This window comes from Oncorhynchus masou, chromosome 23 (genome assembly GCF_036934945.1).
Source record: "Oncorhynchus masou masou isolate Uvic2021 chromosome 23, UVic_Omas_1.1, whole genome shotgun sequence".
Taxonomy (NCBI): Eukaryota; Metazoa; Chordata; class Actinopteri; order Salmoniformes; family Salmonidae; genus Oncorhynchus; species Oncorhynchus masou.
Window position 1 is genome coordinate 63,253,733 of NC_088234.1, and position 18,346 is coordinate 63,272,078.

The 18,346-nt window shown below is 43.2% G+C and overlaps 1 protein-coding gene across 2 annotated transcripts in view; it reads left to right on the forward strand.

The window, feature by feature from the left end:
- Positions 1–3,275: 3,275 nt before the first annotated feature.
- Positions 3,276–18,346, forward strand: part of LOC135511176 (AN1-type zinc finger protein 4-like) — a 36,077-nt gene continuing 21,006 nt past the window's right edge. Inside the window, exons 1-6 of one of the 2 annotated variants that reach the window (XM_064932780.1) lie at positions 3,276–3,731; positions 4,879–5,187; positions 13,894–13,969; positions 14,957–15,024; positions 16,538–16,757; positions 17,207–17,357. In XM_064932780.1, the coding sequence (XP_064788852.1) occupies positions 5,004–5,187; positions 13,894–13,969; positions 14,957–15,024; positions 16,538–16,757; positions 17,207–17,357 (699 nt within the window). In that variant the 5' untranslated portion in view covers positions 3,276–3,731; positions 4,879–5,003. The remainder of the gene's footprint in view (positions 3,732–4,878; positions 5,188–13,893; positions 13,970–14,956; positions 15,025–16,537; positions 16,758–17,206; positions 17,358–18,346) is intronic. The other variant, XM_064932781.1, reaches the window with a different exon arrangement.

Genomic DNA, 18,346 nt, shown 5'->3' on the forward strand with positions numbered 1-18,346 from the left:
TCTCAGGATTAAGCGTTACACCGAGGCCTGTACTCTGGAGCGGGATCGATTTGGAGATGGAGGGGTCCATCATGGTCTGGGGCGGTGTGTCACAGCATCATCGGACTGAGCTTGTTGTCATTGCAGGCAATCTCAATGCTGTGCATTACAGGGAACACATCCTCCTCCCTCATGTGGTACCCTTCCTGCAAACTCATCCTGACATGACCCTCCAGCATGACAATGCTACCAGCCATACTGCTCGTTCTGTGCGTGATTTCCTGCAAGACAGGAATGTCAGTGTTCTGCCATGGCCAGCGAAGAGCCCGGATCTCAATCCCATTGAGCACGTCTGGGACCTGTTGGATTGGATGGTGAGGGCTAGGGCCATTCCCCCCTAGAAAAGTCCGGGAACTTGCAGGTGCCTTGGTGAAGAGTGGGGTGACATCTCACAGCAAGAACTGGCAAATCTGGTGCAGTCCATGAGGAGGAGATGCACTGCAGTACTTAATGCAGCTGGTGGCCACACCAGATACTGACTGTTATTTTAGATTTTGACCCCCCATTTGTTCAGGGACACATTATTCCATTTGTAATCGTCACATGTCCGTGGAACTTGTTCAGTTCATGTCTCAGTTGTTGAATCTTATGTTCATACAAATATTTACACATGTTAAGTTGGCTGAAAATAAACGCAGTTGACATTTAGAAGACGTTTCATTTTTTGCTGAGTTTATATCATTGAGTTAATCAAGCTGCATACAAACATGGTCTCTTTTTTGTTTTCTTGAGTAAGGCAGCTCCAAAATGCAGGTGTTTCAGCCTAGTTCAGTGCTTTCTGTGGTGGTGGGGCAATCAAGCAGAAAATATGGAGCATTGCGCCGTGATTAGCTCAGTGTTCTGTCACTCATGAGGACACTATGTCACCTCCAAGTAAGGGTAGAGTTTGAAAGTTCTAGCCCCTTGGATGCTGCCATAGAGTTACATTAGAAGTGAAGAATGGAAGAAGGTTGTGTGGTCTGATGAGACAAAAATAGAGCTTTTTGGTCTAAACTCCAATCGCCGTGTTTGGAGCAAGAAGGGTGAGTACAACCCCAAGAACACCATCCCAACGTGAAGCATGGAGGTGGAAACATCATTCTTTGGGGATGTTTTTCAGCAAAGTGGACAGGACGACTGCACCATATTGAGGGGAGGATGGATGGGGCCATGTATCGCGAGAAGGCCAACAACCTCCTTCCCTCAGTAAGAGCATTGAAGATGGGTTGTGGCTGGGTCTTCCAGCATGACAACGACCTGAAACACACAGCCGGGGCAACTAAGGAGTGGCTCCGTAAGAAGCATCTCAAGGTCCTGGAGTCGCCTAGCCAGTCTCCAGACCTGAACCCAAAATAAAATCTTTGAAGGGAGCTGAAGGTCCGTATTGCCGAGTGACAGCCCTGAAACCTGAAGGATCTGGAGAAGGTCTGTATGAAGGAGTTTTATCGATGGCTGTTGGCCAATGTTAGAGTAGCCAGGAGGAAGGCATGGCCAGCCGTTGAGAAATGCTTGTTGAAGTTTTCGATAATCATGGATTTATCGGCGTTGACCATGTTCCCTAGCCTCAGTGCAGTGGGCAGCTGGGAGGAGGTGCTCTTGTTCTCCATGGACTTTACAATGTCCCAGAACTTTTAGGAGTTAGAGCTACAGGATAGAAATTTCTGCTTGAAGAAGCTGGCCTTTGCTTTCCTGACTGCGTGTATTGGTTCCTGACTTCCCTGAACAGTTGCATATCGCGGGGACTATTCGATGCTATTGCTGTCTGCCACAGGATGTTTTTGTGCTTGTCGAGGGCAGTCAGGTCTGGAGTGAACCAAGGGCTATATCTGTTCTTAGTTCTGCATTTTTTTTTAATGGAGCATGCCTATCTAAGATGGTGAGGAAGTTACTTTTAAAGAACGACCAGGCATCCTCAACTGACGGGATGAGGTCAATATCCTTCCAGGATACCCGGGCCAGGTCGATTAGAAAGGCCTGCTCGCAGAAGTGTTTTAGGGAGCGTTTGACAGTGATGAGGGGTGGTCGTTTTGACTGCGGACCTGTAGCGGAGACAAGCAATGAGGCAGTGATTGCTGAGATCCTGGTTGAAGACAGCGGTAGGACGGGGTGTTAAGCATATCCCAGTTTAGGTCACCTAACAGAACAAACTCTGAAGCTAGATGGGGGGCGATCAATTCACAAATGGTGTCCAGGGCACAGCTGGGAGCTGAGGGATGTTGGGAGCAGGCGGCCACAGTGAGAGACTTATTTCTGGAGAGTTATTTTTAAAATTAGTAGTTCGAACTGTTTGGGTATGGACCTGGATAGTAGGACAGAACTCTGCAGGCAATCTTTGCAGTAGATTGCAACTCCTCCCCCTTTGGCAGTTCTATCTTGATGGAAAATGTTATAGTTGGGTATGGAAATCTCAATTTTTGGTGGCCTTCCTAAGCCAGGATTCAGACACGGCAAGGACATCAGGGTTGGCAGTGTGCTAAAGCAGTGAGTAAAACAAACTTAGGGAGGAGGCTTCTGATGTTGACATGCATGAAACCAAGGCTTTTTCGATCACAGAAGTCAACAAATGAGGGTGCCTGGGGACATGCACGGCCTGGATTTACCTCCACATCAGCCACGGAACAGAGGAGTAGTAGTATGAGGGTGCGGCTAAAGGCTATCAAAACTGGTCGCCTAGAGCGTTGGGGACAAAGAATAAAAGGAGCAGATTTGTGGGCATGGTAAAATATATTCAGGGCATAATGCGCAGGATCCAGCTGCAGAGGGAGTTGTTCAGTCCCATGGTCTTAAGATTGGTGATGAGCTTGGAGGGGCAATGGTGCTGAACGCTGGGCTGTAGTCAATGACAATCATTCTCACTTTGATATTTGCCTTATCTAGGTAGGTGAGAGCAGTGTTGACATTGTTGTCTTTGTATCTGTTGGGGCGGTATGCAAATTGGAGTGTCTCGTTCAAAGCACTTCATGATTACAGATGTGAGTGCTACAGGGCGTTAGTCATTGTGGTGTTAGTCATTGTGGCATGAAGCCTTAGAGTTTACACTTCCAGTTATTGTAATGTAGAGAGACAACCGTTTGCATTATTCCATTATTTGTAACTCTGAAGCCAGTGTTCTTGTTGAAGCAGAAAGGGTCAGTCTCTGTGACCAAACAATATTGGTCCCGTGTCTGTGTACTCCTCATTGGTTCACCTCGACTTTTCACGTTGCGTCATTAGATGCCTTTGTTGTCAATCAAGAGAGTCACAATGGGCTGGTTCAGGAGCCTCCTGTTTTTTGACAGGTGAGATGAGTAGAGTTCACGAAAACCGAAAGGTTTACCAATCTATCACAGTTCATGGGCAATAAGGGAAGCTTTCAAGCTTTCCTTTTTCTATTTAAGCATGAAGATAAGCAGACCCTTTTGATTCTAATCTACAATGTTGAATCTGAAGAGGAGAGTAGGCGAAGCAGCTTGCTAGCCAGCCATCGACCCAAGCAAGGTAGCCATTGTTTGGGTTGCTAAACTGGTTAGCTCGCTAGCTAGCTAGCGGCAACATATTTAGTTAGATTAACGAACTTGCTAGCTAGCTAAATAATGAGTGTATTTAGTTCGCTACTACTGTCTTTTATTTATGCTATTTTGTGTCAAGCTAGCTAACATACGGAGTATTTGTAGTCTTGGGACGACAGCCATCGCCGGTGTACTCTTGCCAGCTAGTCTTGGGATGCTGCTAAGGTGAGTTCAAAACGCTAGGGTTTCTGGTGAGACACAGAGAAAAGCTTGCTGTCTGGTCGTGTGTTAACTTGAAAGCTAACATCCTTTGTCAAGTATTTGCCATGTGTAACAAGCAAGCCACTGATAAAGGCAATATCAAGACCCTTTGTTTTCACGATTGACACACATTTAGGGCAGCTGACTGTTAAAATGGTATAATATAGCCTTAAACATTGGGAATACAGTTAATGTGGTCTTTACAGTGTTGGTGTGAAAGGGATCTCTAGTTGTTTGCCTATCAATCAGCCCACAACTTTACATTTGCATGCTTTTAAAATTAAATGTTACTACAGTCACATAAAATACGGGTTAACTGTCAAGAGGCCTGCCACAGTGCCTGCAGAGAGCTGTCTGTGTTTGACACCACATACTCCTCCCAATGGCTTTATATAGGCTAACAGCTGACTATATTGCAGCCAGGAGCTGTGGCCTGGGCCTTGTTCTCTGTAGAATGTTTCATGAAGGTGCTTATAAAGATTTACACTTGTCACTAAAATTGTACTGTAATTTCTTGATCTGAACTATTGGTCTCTCATATAGACCTATGCCTATTTAAGGTGACAGAGTTGGTGACATTTCAGTGTGTCTTGGTGTGATAATATTTTAATACGCATTTCTTCCGAATGACATAATGAAATGCTTTGCATTCTGCTCACTCGTATTAACAGAGGGGTTAGGCCTCCTTGTGTAGGACCTAGACATTATGTAGGACCTAGATGTTTCATGTTGATAGTTGATTGTTGTCAGGGAAGTAAAGGACTCCTTACCTTACCAGGTTCATACAGGCATGTCAACTCCACCCCTCCTTCCCTACTTACTTTTTTATTTAACTATGCAAGACAGTTCTTATTTAGAATGACGGCCAACCCTAACTCGGACCACGCTGGGCCAATTGTACGACTCCCAATCACGGCCGGTTGTGATACAGCTTGGAATCGAACCAGGGTCTGTAGTGACGCCTATAGCACTGAGATGCAGTGCCTTAGACTGCTACGCCACTCAGAATCACTGTTTTTCTCTTGCCTCATGGTGTCTGTATGAGGAGCAGAACGGATGACCTTGGACTTAGAATAAAGGTCAAGATACTGAGACCTCTCTTTCTCCACAGCTTGGGGCTTCCTGCATGATGTGTTACCGTGGTGACAACGGAGAACACCCATCCCCCTCTCCCCCCCCCTGGGCCGCCGCCCCTCCCACCCACCCCTCCCCTAAAGCAGTCCTGACCTCACCAGGATGCCGGACAGAAAGGAGCCGCCTATCTATAACGACGACAGTGTGGGCACCTTCCAGTACAAGTTGCCGTTCTACGAGACCATGGAGCTGTTCATCGAAACTTTGACGGGGACCTGCTTTGAGCTGCGTGTCTTGCCCATCGAGACAGTCATCTCTGTCAAGGCTAAGATCCAGAGGCTGGAAGGTACGGTGTATATAACAGTACAGTAGTGACTCCTACTAACCCAGCATGTAGGATACAAGGCTGTCCTCTTTCCCCTTCCTTTACTTAAGCAGGATAGGCTCCCTCCCTGTCTAACACTGTCTGGTGAAATGCGACCTGAAAAATGGCCAATTGAAAATGATCTATGAATAAGCTCAGACTCAATGCAATACTAATCCTGGCTGCCTAGAATAATAGGTATGTTGATGTTCACCTTCTTCTTGCACAGAAGATGAGCCAAGCAGTGCAAAATACTTTTCTAAGCCAAGAAGAGGGATGGATACAAATGTATTCCATTGCAAAGAATGGCTTTCTGTTTTAGTAGAAACATTTATATCCTCACAGCATCAGACTTAGTATATAGCCCTGCTCCTCCGGCCAAGCAGACAAGGGCTCTGGCTAGTTGGCTTTCCACACACGTTAAACCTTATTTAATCCAAGCACTTCACTTTCATCATTTATTCGGCCTCCTCCGTCCGTCTTCCTTGAGAGCTCGATAGAGCACTGCACGTTTAGGATATTAAAGGCCCCAAACGTCCTCATCAATCCAGCCACGGCTGAGCTGGGCCTGGTGAGGTGGGAGGCTCTGGGAGCCAGTGTGTTTAGTAGTGATGAAGTACAGCCGGGGGGATGGAGGCGTTCGGGAGAGGAACATCGGGTGCGTCCCAAATGGCATCCTATTCCCTATATAGTACACTACTTTTTTTTTTACCGGGGCCCATAGGGGAATAGGGTGCCGTTTGGGATGCAGATTGTGTGTAGAGTGATGGAGGTTGTAAAAAATAAAGTAGGCGTTTTATGATGCAGCTATGCATGTTCTTCCTCAGGCTGTCATACAATATTAAAACCTATCGGAAGAGGTAGAGGGGAGTCAATATGTTCTCTACGGTTGTCAGTGGTGTGGTAAATGGTACCAGTAACTGAATCTGTGGACACTGATTTGCCTCACAAATCATGTTCCTATTTAATACTATTGATATGGCTATTTATACATAATGCTCTTTAAGAATCTTTGTAGTTTCTGTCCAGATATGTTCAATCTTTTATTTAGTTATCTACAATAGCCATTATTTGACTAATGCTCTAAGATAATTGACAGGATCATGCAATATCTTACAATATTGATCACCACAAATTGGCTTTGTACGGTTCAAAATGACGCACAGCTTGGTAGAAGCGTAAGTCCCTTGCAGCTCTTGCTTACCACTTGCTTCAGTGGTATGCCCACCTCCCAAGCCTTGCTTAAGTTTTTATCCTTTAATTTAGATCCTTTCAACTACAGTTTGATTTACAGGAAGCTCAGGTTCGAGATAGCTAACAGGCACTAGTGCTGACAACAGAGTGACAAACAATTCTGTCAGGAGACGACTCTTTGAACTACTCTGGATGCATCTCAGTAGTCTACAGTAGCCTCCTGCTTGTCTCCTCATCCTACTCATACTCATCTGAAAATAGGTTGGATGTCGACTATCATCAGATAGTAGATGCCTATCATTTCCATAGTGATGCAACCATGCCGAGATTCCCTGGGCTAAGGTGTTCTATTTGTTGTATTTCTTTGTGGTTCTACTCATTTTATTTCTACTTCTCTCTGCATGTTGTGCTCTCTTGCAGTCAGTCAGTGGGGGGGTGTGTTAGTCAGGGCTGCGTGACTGGGCATGCCTCTTCACAATAGAGTAGTATGGCACTGCTCTGGTCCACTCTCAAACACTGGGTTCCCTCCAGCACTCACTGAGCCAACGAGTGTATTCAGTGTGGGGAGAGGAGCTGGAAAGAGGGAGGGAGGCTGTGTCCCAAATTACATCCTATTTTATTTTCTAAACTTACTCTTGCGAGGTAGAATACACAAGGTGAAATTTATAAATTTGGTTGTGCACAAACCGTTTCTCTTACAGTATGTTAGTCACTGATAGCCACTCAATTAGCCGATGTCAGCAAACATTAGTCTAACGCCAGCTATCTTAACTTGTATTAATCATGGTCTATATAGGGAAATAGAGACAGGGCCCCTATTGAGTTTGTTAGTCAGTCTCACTCAGGTATCATATTAAAAACTGCAAACATTTCCCTCCACCCTTTGGCAAAACGTGTAGAATTGCCGAAAATTAACACTAAAATCAAATAATGTGCGTGAAATGAGTTATAAAATTCTAAATCTTCTCTCTGCCTCTATGGCAAAATGTGTGTAATTGTAGCAAACTAGCTTTTAAACAGCAACATTTTCTCCATACCCCATGGTGAAATGTTTTGAATTGCATAAAATTAACTTGATTAATTTCTCTCCGGGGGAGTCAACTGCGGCACCTCATGAGTTTGTATTTTTAGTGGCCACCACCCCATCAAAGGTTCCAATCTCTGCTGTAGAGAGAAGGAAAAGTACCTTAATATGGTTGTAGAGTGAGAGAGAGTACTCTTGCCTGTTTATGCGCTGCAAGTGTCATGCTCTCTAGTTATGCCCAGCTTATCTGTCTTGAGATGTCAATGCGTGAGTGTTTTCACACTCAAGTCAAGTGCTAGTCTCTCATGGTCTTCAGAGTAAAGTTTGCATTGTGGCCTGAGTCTGTCTTTAGCATGCTATGTCCTGTAGGGGGCATGAGTGAGTCGTCTTTCTGGTCTTTGGTGATGGTGCTGCTGGAAAGAGTTTATCCTAGCCTAGCTGTCTGCTAGAGCGGAACATGTTGACTGTGTGAAACTGACCTCTCAACAAATAACCACAATGTTTTCCCTCCAAATAATACATCTGGACCCATATTTATAAAGCGTCAGTTTATGGGTGCTGATCTAAGATCAGTTTAGCCTTTTAGATTATTCTTCCCTCACCCAGAAAGCTATGGCCTTTGGATTTCACATGCTGTGAAAAGGGTGCTTTTTCTCAGTTCTTCTGATATCCTTTATCTCTCGATGTAAAAAAAGAAAAAAGGGAGTCTGTAGGTCACATTATTTATCGTACAGCAAATGTAATTATATATACTGAACAAAAATATAAATGCAACAATTTCAAATATTTTACTGAGTTACCGTTCATAGAAGGAAACCAGTCAATTGAAATAAATTCATTAGGCCCTAATCTATGGATTTCACATGACTGGGAATATACATATGCAGCTGTTGGTAACAGATGGCTTAAAAGAAAAGTAGGGGCCTGAATCAGAAAACCAGTCAGTATCTGGTGTGACCACCATTTGCCTCATGCATCGTGACACATCTCCTTCGCATAGAGTTAATCAGTATGTTGATTGTGGCCTGTGGAATAAACATTTTCACCCTGTTGTATTTGGCGCATGTGACAAACTTTGATTTAAATGTTGTCCCACTCCTCTTCAATGGCTGTGTGAAAATTCTGGATATTTTCGGGAACTGGAAAACTCTGTCGTACACGTCGATCCAGAGCATCTCACATGCTCAATGGGTGTCTGAGTATGCAGGCCAAGGAAGAACTGGGACATTTTCAGCATCCAGGAACTGTGTACATATCCTTGCGACATGGGGCTGTGCATTATCAGGCTGAAACATGAGGTGATGGCGGCGGATGAATGGCACAACAATGGGCCTGGGACATTCTGTTCACAACGTTGACATCAGCAAACCGCTAGCCTACACGACGCCATACACGTTGATGTGAGGCTGGTTGGAAGTACTGCCAAATTCTCTAAAACAAAGTTGGAGGCGGCTGATGGTAGAAAAATGTATGTTAAATTCTCTGGAAACGGCTCTGGTTAACATTTTCTGCAGTCTGCATGCCCCAGCACAAGGTGCAATGATAGTGCTGTTTAATCAGCTTATTGATATGCCACACCTGTCAGGTGAATGGATAATCTTGGCAAAGGAGAAATGCTCACTAACAGATGTAAATGCATTTCTGTCCATATGGACCATTTCAGCTCCTGAAACATGGGACCAACACATTGCGCAATTTTTTTTAAATTCTTAAGGGGTGGATCAGCTTAATGTTGCTTCCATCAATGTAATTGTCTGCATCATTTCCCATCCCCCATATATTTTTTGGGTAAATATAGATATATGCATACACACATACTTATATATATATATATATATATATATATATACATTATTTTAGAATATTTATTATTCCCCGCAAACCCTACCTCCCTTCCCCCAATTGGAGTAAACTCATAAACAATAACACTTAGGCTTCTACCTTCAGTATATACATATACACATTTTACAGACACAATATTTGTTTTTTGTCCATCCAGTTTGAGTTCTATTTGTAACTGCTATTTCTCAACATTTCTGAACCTATATACATTTTACAGACCCTGTATGTTTTACATTGGTTCTTGTTATTAGTCCTTCCTTCAGCTCCATTCAACCCCTCCCATCTATCTCTCAACACCATCCATTTTGGATTTCTATTTGCCATCTATTTTCTAACTGCTGTGATACTTGACAAAAGTACCGAACTTTTCTATTCTCATAGCTTCTACAGATTGTAAATGAAAAATAAAGATTTTTGCCAAAATGATTATATTATTGATTATGGCTTTTCAAATCACCCAGTATTGCTATATGCGGCGTTGGCTCCAGGTAAATGTTGCAGTCCATTCCTGGACCTGTGACCAAAAATTAGCTACATATGGACAATACCAAAATAAATGATCTAATGACTCTGCCTCCTCACAGCAAAATCTGCAGAGCTGGGAAGAATGAATCCCCCAGATGTATAACATTCTATTGGTTGCAAGAATTTTGTATAGTAATTGAAAAATTCAAAGTTGTGAATCCGGCGCTGTTTTATGTATCAATTCATATTCCATGTGCCATGGAATGGGTACATCGCAAATCTCTTCCCAACTATTTTGCAATTTATATGGCACAGCTGTCAGTTTTTTGGTCCTTAAATTAAATTGGTATATGTTTTTATTTATCACACTTCTTTAACCATATATTCTTTAATACAGGGTAAACATACAAGTTCCTTACTTTTTTCCCCTTCTACTTGCCTCTTCCATTTTTGTGGTAATGCTGCAATTAGTTGGTTGTGTAATTTTGGGTAGAGCGGACATTTCCATATGTCTGTGTTAGCTGCATGTGTGACAACTTCACCAATCCTTTTGAGATCATTCACAAATTATACCTTTATTAAACATTTCTTTGAAAAATATGTTTTTTAATCAATTAGTATATTTGAGTTTAGCCACAATTGGTTGTATTATTTGTTCTGTCTTCAACTTTCTAAGGCTTGTTTAAAAAATAACGATATTTTGGAAATTATTTTGTTTTCACATAACACATGCTCACTTTCAGGTTATCTGAATAAAGGGAAAGAGGCCCTTCTTGAACATAGGATGAGACATTCCTACCAATTTACTAGTGAACCAGTTTGGATTGAAATATAACTGATGCCTTTAGTGAGAGGTCTAATGCTTTAATATTTAATCATTTCTGCCCTCCGAATTCATATTCATTATATAAATAGTCCCTTTTAATTTTGTCTGTCTTGCCATTCCAAATAAAATGGAATATTTTTTTTTTGTTCATATAATTTAAAAAGCAGGTCACTAGGTGTAGGCAAACCATAAGCAAATAGGTCAACTGTGATGTGACAAGAGTTAATCAGGGTGATTTCACCACAATTAGTCAGGTTTTTTTCCTTTCCATGGTTGCAAGATTGTATCTATTTTTGCTAACTTTCTGTGAAAATGTATTGGAGTGAGAATTTCTTTCTTTTGGGTTTTGTATACCGAGTATGTCCACATCTGTCAGACCATTTAATTGGTAAACTACACGGTAATGTAACCTTTGCATTTTTTTGTGATCAAATACTTATTTGGTTTTAATCCAGAGAGGATAGCAAAAGTATCTAGATCCTCTATGAGGCTGTGGAGAGACTCTAATTGTGGTTTTAAAAGAAAATATGAATCATCAGTGTACAATGACACCTTAGTTTTTAAGCCATGGATTTCTAATCCCTTAATTTTATTGATTGGTCTAATTTTAACAGCTAACATTTCGATGGCAATAATAAATAGATATGCCGATAGTGGACAATCTTGTTTTACTACTCTAGATAGTTCACACTTTCTGAGATGTAGCCGTTATTTACTATTTTACACCTAGGGTTACTTTACATAACTTTAAACCCATTTTTTTATAAGAGATTCGCCAAAATGTAAATATTCTAGACATTTATATATAAACTCCAGTCATACTTGATCAAAAGCATCCATGAAAACCAGGTGTCCTTGATATTTCAGTGTTCTATTGTTTCCAGTACATGTCTTATATTATCTCCAATGTATTGTCCATGTAAAAAAACCTGTCTGATTAGGATGAATAATATCTGACAATACTTTTTTAATTCTATGTGCCAAGCATTTTGCTAGGATATTTGCATCACAACACTGAAGTGAAAGGTCTCCAATTCTTTTAAATGGACTGGATCTCTATATATACCACTTGGTCCTGTTTCAATAGTAATGATATCAGACCTTGTAGCGTGTCTGATAATCTACCATTTATATAGGAGTGGTTAAAACATGCTAATAATGGTCCTCTGAGTATAATAAATAAAAGTTTTGTATACTTCCACTGGTATGCCATCCAGCCCTGGAGTTTTCCCAGCCTTAAATGCTTTAATTGCATCAAAGATGCTTCTCCTCTGTAATTTGGCCTTCACATGAGTCTTTCTGTACATATGTTAATTTTACATTATTAGGAGGGGAAAAAAATCCATACAATTAAGTTTCAGTTAGTGGAGATGGAGACTGAAACGAAAACATATTCTTAAAGTACTTAGTACTTCCTCTTTCAAAATATCATTTGGTGAATTGTGCGTGACTCCGTTTGTAACAAGTTAAAATACATTTGTTTTGGTAGCATTTCTATATTGAAGATTGAAAAATAATTTGCATTTTTCCACATTCCATCCAGTTCGCTTTATTTTATAATATATTACACTTGATCTTGAATTAGTTACTTTTGTTTCCTTTTTTTTCCTCCTCAAACTTATTCTGTGCCTCTATGCGTTATATTTTTTGTTCAGTGAAGTTAACTGCTTTTCTAAGGGTCTCGCCTATTTGACCTGACAAAATGGATTGTAATGACTCAGCCTCCCACTGGATGGAGCCAGACACACGTTTATTCAACAGTGAAGCCTCTGAGTGTCCTAGAACTGTCTTTTTTGTGACGGTGGGAAATTCATAAAACAAGTAATGTGAACATGTTATCAGGAAATCTAGTGCCTGAAATTGGGCAATGTAATCTTATGAAGATACTGAATAAGATTATTGACGGGGTCCCTGATCCAAGTTCAGCCCTCCTCCTCTGAAATGCTTTGTGAATATGGCCTCTATAGTGTCGTCACTTTCTGGCCATACTAGAAATGAGGTATGTTTATTGTTGCCTGGCTACCCACACTCCTTGCTACGGTCCCAAATTACACCACGCCTACATACGTTAGTTTCTTATCCGCAATGAGTCTGGAGCAGAGGACCTCCACGATTACACCAAATGCGAACACATTCGGGACCTTCTGATTGGTCCACAAACTGATGGGTTGGGCCAGAACACGTGTGGGTATTGCAGCGGTTTTAAAATGTCATTGGCTTTGATACTCTTGATTGGTTAGATGATCCAACAGCTGGTGGCCTTTGATTTGTACTATGCCCCTCGTCACCACAGACTACTTCAATGGGGCCGCAGGGTAGCCTAGTGGTTAGAGCGTTGGACGAGTAACCGAAAGGTTACAAGTTCATTATCCCCGAGCTGACAAGGTACAAATCTGTCGTTCTGCCCCTGAACAGGCAGTTAACCCACTGTTCCTAGGCCGTCATTGAAAATAAGAATTCGTTCTTAACTGACTTGCCTAGTAAAATAAAGGTAAAAAATAAATAAAAATAAAAATAATGATGGCAGTCTCAGACTAAAAGTATGTAGCGATTGACAGAGCAGCGGACGAATTGAGTTGTCAGGCTATGGTTCTTTTTTAAATTGTTTTTTATTTAACCTTTATTTAACTAGGCAAGTCAGTTAATAACAAATTCTTCTTTACAATGACGTCCTACCAAAAGGCCTCCTGCGGGAATAGGGGCTGGGATTTAAAATGAAAATATAGGACAGAACACAAATCACGACAAGATTACATAAAAAGAGACATGACAACACAGCGTGGCTGCAACACATGACAACACAGCGTGGCAGCAACACAAAACCTGGTTTAACATTATTGGGCAGAGACAACAGCACAAAGGGCAAGAAGGTAGAGACAACAAAGAACATCTAGCCGCTCGAGCACCCTTACCTACCAATCTATAAATTACGTCTCTGTAATCTAGATTAGGTTGGATGATTATCTGAATCAGGGTTAGTTTGGCAGAAGGAGTAAAAGAGGAGCGATTACGGTAGTCCAGATTTTTAAGCCTGCATCTTTGTGCTGAGAGAAGGACAGTGTACTGTCTAGCCATATTCCCAAGTACTTGTATGAGGTGACTACCTTTCTCTGCTTTGCTTTCTAACCACATAAATGAGTTGCTTTCTCAGTGTCTTGTAGTACTTTTGTTCATGGATGTTCTTCCTGTGTGGTTAGCCTAAAAGGGTGGTGGAAATAAGAGGGGTGTTCTGTATGGTAATTCCTTACTTGGTTATGAGGTTGGAGGGAGATCTTGTGTAAACTCACCTCTGTCTGTTCTGTCTTGCTCGCTCTCTCTCGTGCCCCCCCACCCCCAGGTATCCCTGTTGCCCAGCAACACCTGATCTGGAACAACTTGGAGCTGGAGGATGAGTACTGTCTGCATGATTACAGGTGAGTTTAACTAGGTCGTGTTCATATGGGACCAAACTGAATGAAACTGGGAGGGTCTACTTGGACCAAGTAAAAGTAGTTATTTTACCTTTATGTTCCAAAGAATTTTAAAATGTTTCCTGTTACGTGCCCTAATTAAAACAACCCTTAACATTATATAGGTCCCAGTTAACTGACCAGAGTTTTATTTATATATATATATAATTAAACTGTGGTCAGTTAACTGGGACCTATTTTCATATATAGCAATGCCCTGTAAACGAACCAACTTTGATCTTGTAATTAGTGGTTAATGGAACTTAGTGAAGTGGAGGACTTGACTATATGCTTTGAAATGAACTCTCCTTGTATTGAATACATTTTCTCCCCAAGCCCTGATATCAATGAACCAAAGAAGCTGAATTGGCTACAGTCACATATTGAATGTGTTTGTGAGTTGTCAGTTTTATTAGATACAGACCCAGTCTACAGATTGCAGATGGTGGTTGCGTCATGAATGCTTGTCGCTTAATTTTCCACATGATCTGTCCCCGGTGAGGTTTAGTTCAGTCTGAGTAACAACAAAACATCCTTTTGAAGTCTGAGAAATGGAGGGCGAGAGCGGGTGGATTTGTATAAAACGGACGTTCCGTTTGAATTCCAATGGAGTTCCCAGATGTGTGCATAAGTTCATCTGGAGCGCAGACTGACTGAGGAACGATGTTTGTTCCGGAATAATTATCCTTTTCCCAGTCGATCTTTATTGGGCACCAAACTTAAGAAAACCAACTGAAACAGGGAAAGACTACCTGGAAATGCACATTTGTTTTTTGATAATGATACGTTTTCCGCTGCGTGCCCTAATGAACACCACCCGTGCCTGAACGATCAAGCTTGCTGTAAGGCAAAGCAATAAGATGATAGCTTAACCAATCCTTCCAAGGGACTTGGGACAGCTTCAACATTGCTGACATTTATATTGTGGTCTGTCTATTTGTGTTTCTGCAGTATTGCTGAGGGCTGTACTCTGAAGCTGGTGCTAGCCATGAGAGGAGGACCAATCAACACCAGGAGAGGTAGGTAGCTAGGGGAGATGCATTGGGATGTCTCTGCCTTCACTACTGGACACCCATAAGTAATCACACACAGGACATTCACCTTTTCTAGTCCTGTAAGCCTCTGTAGCAACATGTTGATTTGATAAACACTACCCTAACAGTCTCGACTCACACACCAAATGTCCATGAAGTGTTTTTTTTTTTTCTCTTGGTCAGTGTCCATGAAAGACTTGGTGGCTGGCTGAGTGGCTGGCTGGCTGAGTGGCTGGCTGGCTGAGTGGCTGTCTGTCTGGCTGAGTGGCTGTCTGTCTGGCTGAGTGGCTGTCTGTCTGTCTGGCTGAGTGGCTGTCTGTCTGTCTGGCTGAGTGGCTGTCTGTCTGGCTGGCTGAGTGGCTGTCTGTCTGGCTGGCTGAGTGGCTGTCTGTCTGGCTGGCTGAGTGGCTGTCTGTCTGGCTGGCTGAGTGGCTGTCTGTCTGGCTGGCTGAGTGGCTGTCTGTCTGGCTGAGTGGCTGTCTGTCTGGCTGAGTGGCTGTCTGTCTGGCTGAGTGGCTGTCTGTCTGGCTGAGTGGCTGTCTGTCTGGCTGAGTGGCTGTCTGTCTGGCTGAGTGGCTGTCTGTCTGGCTGAGTGGCTGTCTGTCTGGCTGAGTGGCTGTCTGTCTGGCTGAGTGGCTGTCTGTCTGGCTGAGTGGCTGTCTGTCTGGCTGAGTGGCTGTCTGTCTGGCTGAGTGGCTGTCTGTCTGGCTGTCTGTCTGGCTGAGTGGCTGTCTGTCTGGCTGTCTGTCTGGCTGTCTGTCTGGCTGTCTGTCTGGCTGTCTGTCTGGCTGTCTGTCTGGCTGGCTGGCTGGCTGGCTGGCTGGCTGAGTGGCTGAGTGGCTGGCTGGCTGAGTGGCTGGCTGGCTGGCTGGCTGAGTGGCTGGCTGGCTGGCTGGCTGAGTGGCTGGCTGGCTGGCTGGCTGGCTGAGTGGCTGGCTGGCTGGCTGAGTGGCTGGCTGGCTGAGTGGCTGGCTGGCTGAGTGGCTGGCTGGCTGAGTGGCTGGCTGGCTGAGTGGCTGGCTGGCTGAGTGGCTGTCTGTCTGGCTGAGTGGCTGGCTGAGTGGCTGGCTGGCTGAGTGGCTGGCTGGCTGAGTGGCTGGCTGGCTGAGTGGCTGGCTGGCTGAGTGGCTGGCTGGCTGGTGGCTGGCTGGCTGGCTGAGTGGCTGGCTGAGTGGCTGGCTGAGTGGCTGGCTGAGTGGCTGGCTGAGTGGCTGGCTGAGTGGCTGGCTGGGTGGCTGGCTGGCTGAGTGGCTGGCTGGCTGGCTGGCTGGCTGAGTGGCTGGCTGGCTGGCTGGCTGAGTGGCTGGCTGGCTGAGTGGCTGGCTGGCTGGCTGAGTGGCTGGCTGGCTGAGTGGCTGGCTGGCTGGCTGGCTGAGTGGCCGGCTGGCTGGCTGTCTGTCTGGCTGACGTGTTCAAGCAAATGTATTTATTAAGCCCTTTTTACATCAGCCAATGTCACAAACTGTTGTACAGAAACCCAGTCTAAAACCCCTTACAGCAAGAAATGCAGATGTAGAAGCATATTTCACTCCTTCAGTGCCTGTTGAGGACCCAGTGAAGGATATGATGGAGGGAGGCAGGGAGGAAGGCTGGGATACGAGTCTGCCTGGCAGCAAGCAGGTCACTTTTCTGGTGTACCAAGAGGGAGACCAGCTCAGCTTCTTCCGGGTCGTCGCCCGAGGGGACGGAACTCTGACCCATGTCTCAGAATCACTCAGGTGAGCACAGTCCACTTTCAGAATAGTGCAATACCAATTTCCCAGTCCCAATTCAATTACATAATTTTCCACTGAGACGATATACAGATCTTAGATCTGTGTGCTTTATTAGGAAGAGTAGGTGGCAGGTCCAAAAGTTAAGCATAGGGAATGAAATTGTTTAGGGTTAGGTTTCAGCATGTCAACAATACTTCATTAAAATGACAGTTCTACACAGAGACAGTCTAAAAATAGGCCTAGTTTATATTCTTCCTCAAATTTCTGGTCAATGTCAGGATGGGTGAATGTGTGACGACATTGTGGACTAAAGTAGTTAGGACAGTTCAGAACAGGATATATTTCTCTCTGTTAGCTGTTGATCTCTTCCCCGTGAAAGGCGGCCTGTCTGTGTGATCTTTACATTTTCTGTCCAAGTTGTTCATATGTCTTGGTGTCCATGTGTGTTCCAGTGGTGGCTCAGTGTTCAACATGTACACAGAGGAGGTTGACGACGAGATGGGGGGCTTGGCTCTGGGACAGCCATCCCTGGAGAACTCTATCACCATGAACAAGATGAAGCTGCTCAAAGCCAAGATGGAGGACATGAACGTCAACAAGAAGGTAGATGGATTTGACTTCCTAGTTCTTTCCTTAGGATGTCATTATTCTCTATCCATTAACGTGTCGTGTCTTTGGCTATGCCGGATTAAATGATATGACATGCTATTCTATAAAATCATTTCTCCGTAATTAATATTACCTGATTGAGCTGATCATGTAAATGTAATTAACTAGAGTCGGGGCACCACAAAATAATATTTATATAGCTGTTATCTTCCGAATAAACAAATAAAAAGACCTAGTAATATTTTACATCAATAGCAGTCAATATTAATCCTCACCTTAATTCAGTCTCAACCAAGAACTTACAACTTTCAGATATCTTCACGAACCCTGTCTAACAAGTTGAATCAGCAATACAAAATTGGGTTGAATTATTTATTTACTAAATACCTAACTAACCACACAGAATTACATATACAAAGAATGAATCATACCTTAATTACAAATTACGTCATAAAGGAAAGCGTACCTAGCGGGCGGAAAAGATATGACAGCTGGTTACACAAAGGGTCTGGGTTTGAGTGAAAGAGCGGGAAGACTGAGTAACAAAGGGAGAAGCTGTGCTATCGTAAATGCAGTATCTTATGCATTCTAAATTACCGCCCATTTGGAAAAGGAAAAAGCAATAAATATTTACTTTGAGCTGCCCTTCGGTAGGTTGGTGGTAGATGGAAGGCTGTGTTGCCAAACCGAGTCCTTTGTTCTTTGAAGAATGTCTCTGGATGTAAATTGGTACATTATAGTAACGTTGTTGTGTGGTAGACAGGATACTCTGTTTGTTCTTTCCTAACCCTCGTTTGCAGCTGCTGTTGCTAACTCAACAGCTAAGAGGTATCACTTCTGTAGTGAATAAGAGTTCAAAGTTCATACCATTCGCAACCAAAGCTCACGCTGAGGTTGGCTTAGTTCTGTAGTTGACATGTTAGTCCTTTTAACGCAGAGGCTGCAGACCTCACGGACTTGGAACAGATAGTTAGATTTTCATC